The 15,021-nt window shown below is 46.7% G+C and overlaps 2 protein-coding genes across 4 annotated transcripts in view; one reads left to right on the plus strand and one right to left on the minus strand.

Moving 5' to 3' along the window:
- Window positions 1–12,581, minus strand: part of CASP9 (caspase 9) — a 24,401-nt gene extending 11,820 nt beyond the window's left edge. The window contains exons 1-5 of one of the 2 annotated variants that reach the window (XM_014562275.2): window positions 12,324–12,581; window positions 9,177–9,573; window positions 2,037–2,071; window positions 973–1,149; window positions 460–549 (exon numbers count right to left, since the gene is read on the minus strand). In XM_014562275.2, coding sequence (XP_014417761.2) covers window positions 460–549; window positions 973–1,149; window positions 2,037–2,071; window positions 9,177–9,573; window positions 12,324–12,455 — 831 coding nt within the window. In that variant the 5' untranslated portion in view covers window positions 12,456–12,581. Of the gene's footprint in view, window positions 1–459; window positions 550–972; window positions 1,150–2,036; window positions 2,072–9,176; window positions 9,574–12,151; window positions 12,297–12,323 lie in introns of those variants that run through there. The other variant, XM_032495245.1, reaches the window with a different exon arrangement.
- A 1,837-nt stretch (window positions 12,582–14,418) lies between these two features.
- The window catches only part of DNAJC16 (DnaJ heat shock protein family (Hsp40) member C16), a 33,142-nt gene continuing 32,539 nt past the window's right edge, over window positions 14,419–15,021 (plus strand). Inside the window, exon 1 of one of the 2 annotated variants that reach the window (XM_006188238.2) lies at window positions 14,419–14,549. The gene's annotated coding sequence lies outside the window, so the exon portion shown is untranslated. Of the gene's footprint in view, window positions 14,550–14,602; window positions 14,994–15,021 lie in introns of those variants that run through there. The other variant, XM_014562280.2, reaches the window with a different exon arrangement.

Consider the following 15,021-nt stretch of genomic DNA (forward strand, 5'->3'; position numbering starts at 1 on the left):
CTTGAAAGATGACGAAAGTGAGGCTCAGGAAGGGGAAGGGATTTGGCCACAATGATGCAGCACGTTAGTGGCCAAGCCCAGAGTGGGTCCCAGTGTTCTGACTCCCAGCCAGTGCCAAAGAGCCCAGGACAACACCAAGCAGGACTGAGGCAGGAGCTGGGAGTTCTTGTGAGCTGTGCCGGGCTCTGAACAAAATGCAGGGTAGGAGCTTTGTGAGCAGAGCTTGTCTCTCCCTGCCTCTTCCAGGTGGCTTCTCCCAGAAACACTGGCCCACCCAGGAAAAGCATCCAACTGCTGGGAGGGCCAAATGACTCCCGAGAAAAGAACGGGAGGTGGACAGGGCCCCACGGCTCTTCCCACTAAGCCCAGGGTGTCTTGGAGACAGGAAGGGACGGGCTCCCTCACGGCCTCTCAGTGCAGCCCTCCTGGGCACCTGCCCGAGGACGTGCGGCCTCCTACCTGACAGCCATGGGAAAGGATGACCACCACGCAGCAGTCCAGAGCGCTGTGGTCCCGCCGTGCCAGCTCCACCAAAGCCTGGACCATTTGCTACCAGAGAGAGTTGAAGGTGAGTCAGAAAGCTGACGGCTCAGGTCTCCTCCTGGGCCTGCGCCATGCTCCCAGGGCCAGTACTGAAGTAATGACTGTCACAGCACTCCCAAGAGCCACCCTTCTTGGTGAAGAGGTGCTGTGCTGGCCACTCTTCACGCACTCCTACGACCCTGGGAGATGAGAATGATTCTTGCTATCTAGACAAAGAGGCTAAGGCCCAGGAGTCACACGGGCGGGGGAAGAGCCGGTCCTCAGCCCAGGTCTCTGAGGTTGACGCTTGCGCTGGTGACCACTGAGCCCTACTGCCTCTCGAGGTCCCACAGACCGGAGGGCTCGTCTTGGGGAGTCGCTTGCTTTCGAGGACCCTTGCAGGACACCGTCCCGCCCGCCCCCATCTCTCTCCGCAGGCAGGGACCGTACCTTGGCCGTGAGGTCACACTCCACCTCCACCACGAAGTGCAGCAAGTGGAACCGCCGCTGCAGCCTCTCACAGTCCACACTGGAGCCGGTGCGGGTCCTGAGCCCCGACTCGCGGCGGAAGTGCACGTTGTTGACAATGAGGCAGCGGCCACAGGGGTCCGCGCTCAGGACATAGGCCTGCCAAGCACAGGGACCAGGGTAAGCTGGGTCTCCCTGCACTCCTCAGGAGAGAAGGCGACCCCCTGCTTTCACTGATGGGGAGGACAATCTGGAGAGACGGCACAGGGAACGGAGTCTGCCTCCCCGCGGAGGAGGGGCGGGGTCTCTACTCAGCATGCCAGACTGCGGAGCGAGCTGGGGTGAGCACTGGCCGTGTGATGGACGAACAGCTAAACTTGGGGTGGAAGATTAGCTCCCTTCACAGTTGTCAGAGGTGGAGCTGCTAGCTTAGAAATCCAACTTCCCTCGACATTCACCCCCAAAAGGCCCAGCAGCTCGCCCAGTCGAGGGGAGCACCTGAGAATCCTGGGCTCTGTCGGCACCCTCTTGCCCAGGCCACCCTCGGAAAGCCTGAGGCCGCTTCCTCCAGAAGCTCCACGTTTCCCTAGTAACTCTCTCCTTTACAGAACTTAACAGTACTTATATTTATATTTCTTTGTGTCCCTAGCCTCTGCTAGGCTGACGGCTCCAGAGGGCTAGAAACTCAAATGGTCTGTTCCCAGGTGTTCCAGTACAGAGCCAGGGGCTGACACACTATGAGCCACACAACAAATGCTGCGACTAAGCAGAGACTGACTTGGTCTGGGGCGGGTGCCACAGCTGATTCTGATGCCACCCCTCGTTAGATCTAACCCCTGACTTCACAGATGAGGAAAGAGCGGGGCTGGACGGTCAGCTCCAGTCAGAGCTGTGCTGGGTGCTATGGTAGGGCTGGGACTGCGACCCTCTCTCCAGCTGGGCTGGGTTCCCCGGGCTCCTGACACGGCTGCAGGAAGGACCTGGGAAGTGGAGAGCAGAGGAGCCCAAAGCCAACACAACTGGCCCCAAATCACATGAAGACTCACCAAATTGGCATTTCCCTTGGCTCTGTCCTGAGCACCTGGAGAAAGAGAGAGAAAGAGGGAGAATATGAATGTTGGGGTCCAACAGGGGAGGGGCAAGGGACACTGTGAGAACAGCCCCCACAGAAACGCAGAGGGGCAGGAACTCGGGAACCCTCAGGCACTACTGGTGGGAATCAAGCTGCACAGCCACCTTGAAGAACTGTTTAGAAGTTTCCAAAAAAGTTAAACACACACCTTCCCTCTGACCAGCAATTCCACTCCCAGGTATATACCCAAGAGAAATGAGCACAACGGTCACAAAAAGACCTGGTTATGAATGATCACTGAAGCCTTATTCATCACCCCAAAACTGGAAACAACCCAAATGCCCATTAACAAGCTGATGGGCAAGCAAATCGTGATACAGCCATACAGAGGAATACCACACAGCCTAAAAAGGAATGAGCTACTGATACATGCAACAACATGGATAACCATCAAAACACCAGGCCAAGTATAAAAAGCTGGAAGGTTTTATACAGTGTGATTCCATTATGTGAAATTCTAGAATACATGCACCCCAATGTTCACAGCGGCACTATGTACAATAGCCAAGACATGGAAACAACCTAAATGTCCATAGACAGATGACTGGATAAAGAAGGTGTGGTATATTTATACAATGGAATACTACTCAGCCATAAAGAAGAATAAAATAATGCCATTTGCTGCAACATGGATGGACCTGGAGATTGTCACTAAGTGAAGTAAGCCAGAAAGAGAAAGAAAAATACCATATGATATCACTCATATGTGGAATCTAAAAAAAAAGACAAACTTATTTACAAACCAGAAACAGACTCACAGACATAGAAAACAAACTTATCATTACCAGAGGAAAGGATAAATTGGGAGTTTGAGATTTTCAGATACTAATATATATAAAACAGATAAACAACAAGTTCATACTGTATAGCACAGGGAGCTATATTTAATATCTTGTAGTAACTTCTGGTGAAAAAGAATATGAAAATGAATATATGTATGTTTATGTATGACTGAAGCATTATGCTGTACACCAGAAATTGACACCTTATAAACTGAGTATACTTCAATAAACTTGTGTGTGTATATATATATATATACACATACACACACACACATACACACGAAAGAAAGAAAGGAAAGAGGAGAGGAGAGAAGAGAAGAGAAAAGAAAAGAAAGAAATTCTAGAACAGAAAGGCATCAGGAAGCTCTAGGTCTGCTCCCTCTCCATTGAAACCATGGAGCCCAACACACAGTAGGTCCTCGGGAAATAGCTGAAGAATGAATAAATGAGTAAAGACGATCATCATGTTTCCTTCAGTATCAAAAGAGCTTTCTTTCATTTCAATGAGCAGAAGTCAACTGGCCACCACCCTCTAAGGTTATGAGACATCTCTTTTTTACACAAAGAGAACACACCGACTCCTGCCCAGTCACAATGGAGACTGTACTCATGGTCCAACGATGGTGTCGTTCACTGCTCAGAGCAGGCCTGGGCCTTGTTGAGAAATATTCTCTTGCCAGTTTAAGAACCATGCCAGAAATGCATTCACAGCCAATTTTTTAAATTAGAAATGGTTTCACCTAGCCTGAAGGCTCCTATTAGACAGCAGACTTAATTCTGAAACAATTGCTCATTTCCAAAATTCCATTGCACCCCAAAAATATACCATCATCTACTACTGAGGGATATATTCACTTCCTGAATTAGCAGTAATGATCCACAAAGTGAGGCAGTAACATCATCGAAACAGCAGAATAAAAGTTTTCTACCGCCTTCCCCTTCCCAAAGAACGTTGAGTTTGACAATCACCCACAGACGAGTGCCTTTGTGGAAGTCCAGGTGTCCAGCCGAGAGGTTCAGGTGCAGAAAATCCAGACAGATGGGACACACTGAAGAGGCCAGTCCATAAAGACTGGAGGAGGTGACTGTGTCTTCAAATGCAAAGACAGCAACACAAGACTTCAAGGGACATGAAAAATCAGGGAAACATGACACTATCAAAGGAACACAATAATTTTCCACAGTAAGTAACCCCAAAGAAATGGAAATCTGTGATTTTCCCAGTAAAGAATTCAAAACTTTCATCTTAAGGAAGCTCAGTGAGCTACAAGAAAACACAGAAAGACAATTCAACAAAATCAGGAAAACAGTATACAAACAAAAGGAGACGTTTAACAGAGAAATAGAAATCTTTTGAACAAAACACAAATTGTAGAGCAGAAAAATACAATGAATGAAATGAATACACAACAGGAATCATCATCAGACTTAACCAAGCAGAAGAAAGAATCTGTAGAAGAAAGTCATTTGAAGTGATCCATTCAGAAGAGAACAAAGAAAATAAAATGAGGAAGAGTGAAGAAAGGCTGTGTATGTAAAGCCTGTAAGATCTCATTCAAAGAAACAATTTATGCATTATTGGAGTCTCAGAAGAAGAGAAAGACAACAGGACAGAAAGCTTATTCAAAAAAATAACGGCTGAGAACTTCCCAAATCTGGGGAAAGATCTGGATATCCAAGTTCATGAAGCTCATAGGTCCCCAAACAACCTCAACCCAAAAAGATCTTCTCCAAGACATATTATAATAAAACTGTCTAAAATCAAAGACAAGGAATTATAAAAAGCAGCAAGAGAAATCTATAATGAAAAAGAATATGAAAAAGAATCTATGTATGTAACTGAATCACTATGCTGTACACTAGAAGCTAACACAACATTGTAAATCAACTATACTTTGATTTATAAATAAATAAGTGTAGCAAGAGAAAAAAGTTCCTCACATACAAGGAAACCGACTTACAGCTATCAGTGGACTTCTCAGCAGAAAGCTTGCAGACCAGAAAAGAGTGGGATGATACATTAAAAGTGCTCAAAGGGAAAAACTGCCAGCCAAGAATACTTTACCCAGCAAAGCTGTCCTTCAGAATTGAAGGAGAGATAAAAGACTTTCCCAGGCAAATAAAAACTGAGGGAGTTCATCACAGCCTTACAAGAAATGCTGAAAAAAGCTCTTCAAGCTGTAATGAAAGGATGCTATTTAGTAACACGGAAACACATGAAAATATAAAACACACCAGTTAAAGTTAAGTATGTGATCAAATTCAGAATACTCTAATACTGTGATATGGTAGAATGTTAACCACTTAACTTTAATATAAAAGTTAAGGGACAAAAGTATCATATATAATTATTGCTACAATACTTTGTTAATGGATATGCAATATAAAAAGACGTAAATTGTCAAATATTCTGCCAGCCTGGACCTTTGAGGAAATCATAGCACAGTTCCAGTGCAACAGCCATGAAAAGGTTCATTGAGTAGTAATGACATTTTATTTTACTACCATTTTAGCTTTTCTCATTTTTTTCTTAGATGTGTTTACAGTATGTATGTCTTTTACAATTTTATTCAGTTTTCATGCTTATTAGAATTTATGTGCTCCAGACCAATAATCATATCTGCTTAATTTTCTCTGTATTAAGTTCAAGTAGGCACTAAATAAATGTTAATTTAAGATTACTTTCAAGTTTTAAAAAATATGTAAATTGTGACATCAAAAATATAAAATTGAGGGAGGAGGGTATAGCTCAGTGGTAGAGTGTATGCTTAGCATGCATGAGGTCCTGGGTTCAATCCCCAGTACCTCATTTAAAAAAAAACTGATTACCTCCCCCCAAAAAACAAAACAAAAAAATTTTTTTGAAGGTTAAAAAAATATATCTACATAATTGATGCAATCCCTATCAAAAAATCCCAAGAACATTTTTCACAGACATAGAAAAAATCCTAAAATTTATAAGGCACCACAAAAGACCTCGAAGAGAAAAAGCAATCTTGAGAAAAAAGAACAAAGCTGAGGTATCACACTCCTTGGCTTCAGGTTATACTACAAAGATACAGTAATCAAAACAGCATGGTATTAGCAGAAAAATAGACACATAGATCAATGGAACAGAATTGAGAGCCCAGGAATAAACCCACACATACACGGGCAATTAATTTTTGACAAAGGAGTAAAGAACATATGAGAAAGGATAGTCTCTTTAGTAAGTAGTGTTGGGAAAACTGGATATTCACATGAAAAAGAATGAAATTGGACCCCTATCTTACACCACTCACAAAAATTAACTCAAAATGGATTAAAGATTTAAATGTTGAGACTTGAAACCATAAAACTCCTAGAAGAAAGCATTAGGAAGGAGCTCCTTGATCCTGGTCTTGGCAATGATTTTTTGGATATGACACCAAAAACCCAAGCAACAAATGCAAAAATCAACAAGTGGGACTACATCAAACTAAAAAGCTTCTGCACAGCAAAAGAAACAATCAACAAAATGAAAAGGCAACCTACAGAAGGGGAGAAAATATTTGTAAACCATATCTGATAAGGATTGATAGCCAAAATATAAAAAACTCATACAACTCAATAGCAAAAAAAATAACAAATAATCTAGGTTAAAAATGGACAGAGGGACTAAATAGACATTTTTGCAAAGAAGATACACAAATGGCCAACAGCTACATGAAAAGATGCTCAACAACACTAATCAGGGGAACGCAAATCAAAACCACAATGAGATATCACTTCACACCTGTTAGAATGGCTATTATTAAAAAGACAGGGGATGATAAATGTTGGCAAAGATGTAGAGAAAAGGAAACCCTTGCGCACTGTTGATGGGAATCTAAATTGGTACAGCCACTAGGAAAAACAATATGGAGATTCCTCAAAAAATTAAAAATAGAACTACCATACAATCTAGCAACTCCACTTTTGCATCTATAGCCAATAAATGGAATCAGGATCTTGAAGAGATATATGCACCCCCATGCTCAGTGGAACATTATTCACAATAGGCAAGACAAGGAAACAACCTAAGTGTCCATCAAAGGATGAATGGATAAAGAAAATGTGGTATATACACAATGGAATATCATTCAGCCATAAAAAAGGAAATTCTGCCTCTTGTGATGATATGGACAGACCCTGAGAGCACTGTGCTAAATGGAATAAGTCAAACAGAGAAAGACAAATATTATTATCTCACTTCTATGTGGAACCTAAAAAAGCTAAACTCATAGAAACAGTCAAATGTGGGTTGCCAGGGGCTGGGAAAATGGGGACATGTTGATCAAAGGGTACCAACTTCCAGTTATAAGATGCATACGTTCTGGGGATCTAATGTATAGCATAGTGACTATATTTAACGGTACTGTATTATATACCTAAAGGTTACTAAGTGAGTAAATCTTAAATCTTCTCACCATACATACCAGAAAAGTGTTAATTATGTTAGTTGGTGGACGTGTTAACTAACTTTATTGTGGTAATCATTTCACAATTTATCCATGTATCAAATCATCACCTTAAATTCACACAATGTTATATGTCAATTATATCTCAATAAAGCTGGGGGGAAATTTTAATTTTTACTTAAGAAACAAAAAGTCCGCAAAGCAAAATGACTGTTCTTGAGAGGCCAGTGGGCTACGGGGATATGTGGAGGGAGTAAATCAACAGATGCACAAAAGAAAGAGGAAGGGACGGCTCTAGGCAGAGGGCACAGCAGGAACAAAGGCAGGGAGGGGTGTGGGAGCACAGCACGCTCGGGGACCCTCACGGAGGATGACGTGGTCACGCACGTCATGCATAAGAGCAGCTTTCTCCCAAACTGACAGCTCCCAAGAAGCACACAGAGGTAAGCGTGTGTGCAAAAGAATCAGTCCCTGGCTTGAGCATCACCAGGGAGACACCTGTGTCTCCAGCACAAAGAGAAGGGAGAAGCACATCCTCTCTGCTGCCCTCATTATGTTTACTTGTTTCTCTGTGTTAATGAGTCATCCAAAATCACAGTTACTCAGCACAGAAAACACATGCCACTTTCTGCCCATCAAATAGGAAAAAAGGTTCATACTCATTGTTGGCAAGAGCGGAGGAAAACGGTCTCCTTCACCTACGACTGGTGTGATTTTAAAACGGCGCTTTTTTGAAGTCCCAGTTGGCAGCATCTACCAGATAGAAACACGGACCCTTTAACCCAGTAATTTCATTTCTAAAAATGTATCCCCAGTCAGGAAATAGATGAACACGCAAGGCCACAGCAGAAACAACACAAATGTCCGTGAACAGGGGTTGGATAAATGAAATACAGAGCAAAGCACTTGTGAGGCCAGACAGCGGGGATGCCTGGACTGCAATCCTGTTCCCACATCTCACCAGCTATGCGATTTGGGGTGAGTCATTTCTCAATCCGTTACTCACTTCACTCAACAGTAGAATGGGAAAACTGTACCTTCCAAGAGAGTTGGTAAGATTAAATTGAGTCATTTATGTGCACACTCCTTGCAAAAAGTAAGGTTAATCATTATTATTATTATTATTACTACTATTATTATTATTACTATTAGCATCCATACCACACGATGGTCCACTAGGCAACCATGATATAGGAAGTGCTGGAGCTCTGTGTGCTGCCATGGAAACAAAGCCCTAACTAAAAACAAGCCACATGCCCATCAACAAGAGAATGGTCAAACAGATTGTGGATGACACAGAACAAGAACTACCTCACAATGAAAAAGAACTAACTACTGATACACACAATATGAATGAATTTCACAACTATAATGATGGCAAGAGAAGCCAGACTCAGAGAGCACATAGGATTTCATTTATATTGAAGTTCAAGGACAAGCAAAAGGGATCTATGGCAACAGTGATCAGAATAGTGATTCCCTCGGATGGAGGAGGAGTGGGAATAAACTGGGAAGAGTTACAAGAGAGTCTTCTAGGACACCAGAACATTCTATGTCTTGATGATCTGAGGTTTCATTATCTGTGTATCCACATAGGTAAAAATTATCCAACTGCACTCTCTGGATCTCTGCATTTTCTTGGATGTAGCTTTGTGATCTTGGGCGATTACTTAATCTCCCTGGGCCTCAGTTTCCTCTACAAGAATGGGTCTAATGATGCCCTGCCTTGCAGGATGCTGTGAGGGAAGGAGGGAAGGGTATGTGCAGTGCCAGACCTCAGCCCACCCAGCTGTACCACTGGTCACTCCTCAGTGACCACCCAGTATGCCCACCCGCCAACCACCTGGTACTCACAGACATCACTGAGTCCTCCAGAACCAATGTCCACTGGCCTGGGCACCTCTGGTCTGAGAACCTCAGGTCTGAGCTTGGCCGGCCAGAGCTCCTTCGGCCCCAGCACCACTGGAACGAGTTTTCCTGGGGTTGGCATCAATGGATCCTGCTTACCCACTCCCAGCGACTCTGGTTTGAGGCCCTCTGGCCTCAGCACCACAGGCTTAAGATCCAGGGGTCTGATGGCCTCCGGATGCTGCCTTGCCGCTTGACTACTGGTTCTCAGTAATGAAGCCAACATGTTCTGACCTGTGTCCTCCAAGCAGGAGATGAACAAAGAAAGGGCCTGACTCCCTCGAGTCTCTAGATCTGTGATCAGCTGCCTGGCCTGATCACGCCGAGACCCAGAGCCTGCCCGCTGTTTGGAAAGAAAGACATGGCACAATTATCACACGCTTTTCTGTGATTCTCACCCTCTCCCCTCATTTCGCATTAACCTAAGTCTAAACAATCAGGCACGTGGGCAAAAATTGGCACACTGAACATGTGCCACCAACCAGTCTTTGTTTACCTATTCATTCAGTATTTTGGAGGTGTCTACTGTGTGCCCAGCACCATGCCAAGTGTTAAAAATGCAGCAGCGAACAGTCTCAGTCCTCACGGAGCAAACATCCAGTGGGAGATGCAAACAGACAAATCCACAAAGACACAGCAAGGCGAGAAGTGCCTGAAAGGAAAGCACGTGGGGCTGGAAGGGTTCAGGGGCACTCAACTCAGCCTTGAGCGGTCAGGGAAACCTCCAGGAGGGGATACCTTAGCTGAGACCCCAGGGAACATTAGGAAGTGAATTCAGAGAAAGGAGATATAAGAGGGGGGTTGGGAACAGAGCGAGAGAGGAGACCTTTGCGCAGTCACGCCCAGAAAGCTGAGAGCCACTAAAGAGTCTTAGTAAGGGAGTGACAGGGTCAGATCTGCATTTTAGAAAAATCATCCTAGGAGCAGAGTGGACTATGGAAGGGCATGGTCCACAGCTGAGTCAGGTGGTGGCAAAGACATTGCAGCTGGAGCAGAGACAAGTGAGGGGACCGACCAGAGAAATCAGGAGGGAAAACTGAGAAGACTTGGGCTTTGACTGGGCAGATGGTGAGGATGCAGGAATGGTCAAGGTTGACAGGTGTCAGGATGGTGGGGCCGGTCACTAAGATAGGGGGCAGGAGGAAGATGCTGGTCATCTGCTGGTTGTCCTCTGAGGCTCAGCTCTGGGCAAGTTCCACAGGGCTGAGACACCACCCGATCCTCAAACATCCTCCAGCAGCATGGTCCAAGAGAACTTTCCGTGGTAACAGAAATGTTCTTTATCTGCGCTATCCAATATGGTAGCCATTGGTAATATGTGGCCACTGAGCACATGTGACTAAGGAACTGCATCTTTTATTCTGTTTAATGTTAATGTTAATGACTTCATATTTACGCTTAAATAGCCACACGTGGCTAATGGCTACTAAACTGAATAGTACAGACCTACGCTATCACTGAGAAGATAATTCTCACCCGCAAAAGTTAGCTACATGCCTACTCCCCTGCAAAGAAATCATGGTGTTTTGAGCTCTCTCAACATTTACTGAACACTCCCAGTCACTGTTAAATGCATCATTTCATTTCAGTCTTCCTTAACAACCTTAAGGGGTTAAATTATAATTATTCCCACTTTGTGGATGAGGAAAACTGAGTGGAAGAAAGGTGTTGCAACTTGCTAGTGTGTAATATGTAACAAAGTAGGATGACAGCCCAGACCCATAAGGCAAAATGGTGGCCCCTTGTTCACAAGACATTCTTTAAAAATTCTGAATCCGGGAACTTGACATGGAAATCAAGATTTCCAGCTTCTTGTTGTGAAAGACCTGGCGACACTGGGCCACATTTGGGACGACCACACTCAGCTGGAGCTGGGGGTCAGGACAGAGGCTGCCTGCTGCAGTTCCCACCCACTGGGCCTCTGGGGGCATTTGAGTTTATGACCCCTGTGAATGTACCTGAAGGCAAGCGGATGGCCTCAAACCATTTCCACCCCTTAGTACACAGCAGGTGCTTATAAGAATTCTTTAAACATTATTATTCATTGATAATTTTCCATATGATATTTGTCCTATTAGAGACTTCCTCAAAAAAAAAAAAAAAAAAAAGACTTCCTCACTTGGCCAGGCCAAGCTCCTGGTAATGCAGAAACTGGACACTTGGGCAGTAAGCAGCCCATAGGGCACCATCCAAAGGTCCCCAGGAAGCCACTCCCACCCTCTGTCATGATAAGAAATACCTCCTGTCCCCTCCTTACCTCACAGGCCTGCAGTGAGGGTCAAATAACACAGACATGAAAGTGCTTTTAAAGAGCACCTCAGGGGAGATGGGGTAGCTCAGTGGTAGAGTTCATGCCTAGCATGCACGAGGTCTTGGGTTCAATCCCTAGTACCTCCATTAATAATAAATAAATAAACCTAATTACCTCTCCCTCAAACAAAATTTTAAAAAATTAAAGAGAAATTCAAATGTTTGACTTTACTATTCTCTTCTTTACCTGCAGGGGCCCCTCATCTCCAAAACCCCTTACAAAACATAAACTTAACACAGGAGGGGCTGGCCAAGGCAGACCGGGCACAGCCAGCTACCATAGGATGTGCCCCCACTCTTGTGCCTGACACTTTACTGTTTTACATCCTTCACTTTTAGCCCTCGTGGAAATACTACTGCTGTCCTCATTTAACAGTCCAGGAAACTGAGGCTCGGGGAGGATACAGTGCAAGGCAGTCAGATCTCCCAAGTTGGTGCCCCGAATCTCCACCCAACAGGAGGGAAAAACAGGCAAAAGAAGCACAGCGCTGCAGCAGCTAACAGCGTACTCCCATAGTGCAGGGTGTGGGATCGCTTCAGCAAACCCTGGAAGAGGTGTTTGGGGTTGTTTGGTTCCTCTGGGCGATTTAGGATTTCCTCACAATGGTTACCGAAAGGGCGTGGGTGCCGTGTGGCATAGACGGGGCAGGGGAGGGTGGAAGTTCGGCCATTTAAGTCATGGTGTGGCTTCAACAACCCTCTCCGCGCGGCCTCGCTGTCCCCTAGAAGTCTGTTTGCCGCGCGGGAAGCTGGGGGCGCCGGCTGGAGGGGGGCGGGGCGCACCTGGATTTCCTCTATCATGTCGGGGGTGAAGAGCTCGCGGTTCAGCAAAGCGTCCCAGAGCGAGGCCACCTGCAACTCGCTCACCAGCCGCAACCGGTACCGTCGCAGGACCTGCCGGTCAGCCTCGTTCATGTCTGGTAGACGGCGGGGACCCCAGCCGCCTCAGTCAGCTTCCGAGCTTCGGCCGCCGAGCCGCGCCCCGCCCGTTCCCCAGGACCCGCCCCGGGCCCCGCCACCGCGTTGTGCCCCGCCCCCATATCCCCCTCACCCCTGGGGCTCCGCCCCCACATGACCGCACCGCCCTCAAGACCCACCTCCCCGCGTCACCGCCCCCAGGACCCATCCTCGCGTCATCGCGCCGCCCCCAGGACCTGTCATTGCACCACCTCCAGCCCATTCGGCTCCGCCCCTGGGCCCCTCCACTTCCCCAGGACCCGTCCCGCCCCCAGGACACACTCCCACGTCACTGTCAAGGGCCTTTAGCCAGAATTCACTGCCGCTCTGCTTTCTCAGAGACTCTGAGCGGGCCACACCGCTAAGTAAGAGACAGTGTCATCCCTGAAGCCATGGACTGTCCCGTCCCATTCAACCCACACCCGAGCATGGCTCCCTTCCTAGCCACACTCCCCTGCGCCCAATAAAACCATAAATCTCCCATCCCCGTGCCCAGATCTCCTCATTTACTGCTCCAAACTTGGATGGCTCATCCAACCAAGCCCACCTTAGTCTTCCATTCCCCTCCTCCCTCCCTCCCACCCTAGCACCTCCCACAAAGAAAAAAAAACTGGCAGAAATCTAGTCCTCTGGACAACCAGTTTGTACAGCTCATTTCCTCATATCAAAAATTGCTCCTAAGTCAACTATATTTCAATTTAGAAAAAAAGAACTTCTCACACAAAAAATATAAATACAAAAAAATTAATGGCTCCTGTTTGTTGACTATTTGCTATATCTCTCTCATTGTGCTAGCCACTTTACATTGCATTATCCCATTTATCCCTGACTACAATCCTACCAGGGAGGTATTCTTTTCCCCCTTTTTCCAGATGTGGACGCTGGGGCTCAAGGAAGTGTTCAATACCACAGAAGTAGTAAGTGGTAGAGGCAGGCAGGGTTTAAATCCAAAACCCAAAGTCCACACGCAACCAGAAATCTACTTTAGAATGTATTCTCCCGAGCAACTAAACCTCAGCCTCATTCACTCATTTATTCCACAAATATTATTGAGACCCTATCTGTGCCAAAGTCTGTAAGGCACCAAGAATATATAAGTGAACAAAATAGGGGAAAAAATCCCTGCTTTTAGGTACTTATATTCCACTGGGAGGAGACAGATGATAAACGATACAAATAAATAAAAGATACTGTGTGTTAGGTAGTGATAAATGCAAAGGAGATAAAGAGTAAATAAAAGTAGGGCAAGGAGATATGAAATCTCTTTCTTTATATCCCCAAGGAACCTACGTCATTGGCTCAATGAAAGTTTATTTCATTCACTTGTGCCTCTCCCCCACTGCCCCCACATCACCACATACATATCCTTTTCCCTGCTTAGGACAGGATCTAGCACATTCTCAAGTGGATCTCGCTTTTTGATAAATGGGATTAGGAGCTCTGGATTCTAAACCTTGGGCAAGTCCCTGCCCCTCTATAGGCCTCAGTCTCCTCCATCAGCGTACGGAAGAGTTGGACTAGAAAGATCCCTAAGGTCCCTTCCGACTCTGACGCCCTAGGATTCTATGAATAGGGCTGAAGAGAACGGGGACCAGCGATTGCTTCCCCACCTTAGCAACTGTTGCTACATGAGGGCCATCTCCTGGTAGAAGTGGAAACGCCTCCCTTTATCGGGGAGGTCTCTTTGATATCCCATCATGCATCCGCGACTTTGCCTCGCTAGGAGGCACGTTTTGGCCTCTTTGGTCACGACCATCCCTTTGGACCCAGCCGAAGAGCGCGCCTCGTTCCTATGGCAACCGCGCCGGGTCCACGCGCAGACGGCGGGTGGCAAGGGTCAAAACAGATTCGCAAAGTAGACGCCCTCGACCCGTTCAGTACGCGCCTTCGATGCGCGGGGCCTTTAAATGTCACGTGACTCCCTTCCGTCTAGTCCCCTCCTCTTTCCCCTCCCCAGGCCCCAGCGAGCGCTGGTGAGGACCGGAGGCTCCCGGCCCGGCGGACTAACTGGAGCGTGGACGCTGCAGCCGGTTAGGCCGGTGCCCTTTCCCGGTAACTCTTTCCCGGCGTGACGCGCGGAGCCGCGGAGGCGGCGGGACCGGGCAAGCTCAGGGATCTTCCGTCAGTTCCTCCTCGTTCCGGGTCCCTGCTGGGCCTGGGGAGAACCTAGAGCCGATAGGGCTCGGCCCAGGGCTCTCGTGGGGGCGGCGGGGCAGGCGGCAGTCTCCTGGAGGGTTGCGACCTCCAGCGGGAGCTCGAGGCGGGGCATGTCTGGGAGTGGCTGCCTGGTCCAGGAGGTGACTGCCTGGTCCAGGAGGTACTGCCTGAAGCCGGTAGCCTACCTGTTGTGCTGGTTGTTTCCTGCCCTGGGGCCGGCACGGTCGAGCTGTCAGCAAAAGAACGCAGCCTCCCGCCACTTGGGCCCTCTAACTGGAGGCAATTGACACAGTTGAATAAGGCACTGGTCCCACTGCATGGTAGAAAAAAATAATAGTAGTAAGTACCGCTTGTTGGCTGCTGACCC

Source organism: Camelus ferus, chromosome 13 (assembly GCF_009834535.1).
Source record: "Camelus ferus isolate YT-003-E chromosome 13, BCGSAC_Cfer_1.0, whole genome shotgun sequence".
NCBI lineage: Eukaryota > Metazoa > Chordata > Mammalia > Artiodactyla > Camelidae > Camelus > Camelus ferus.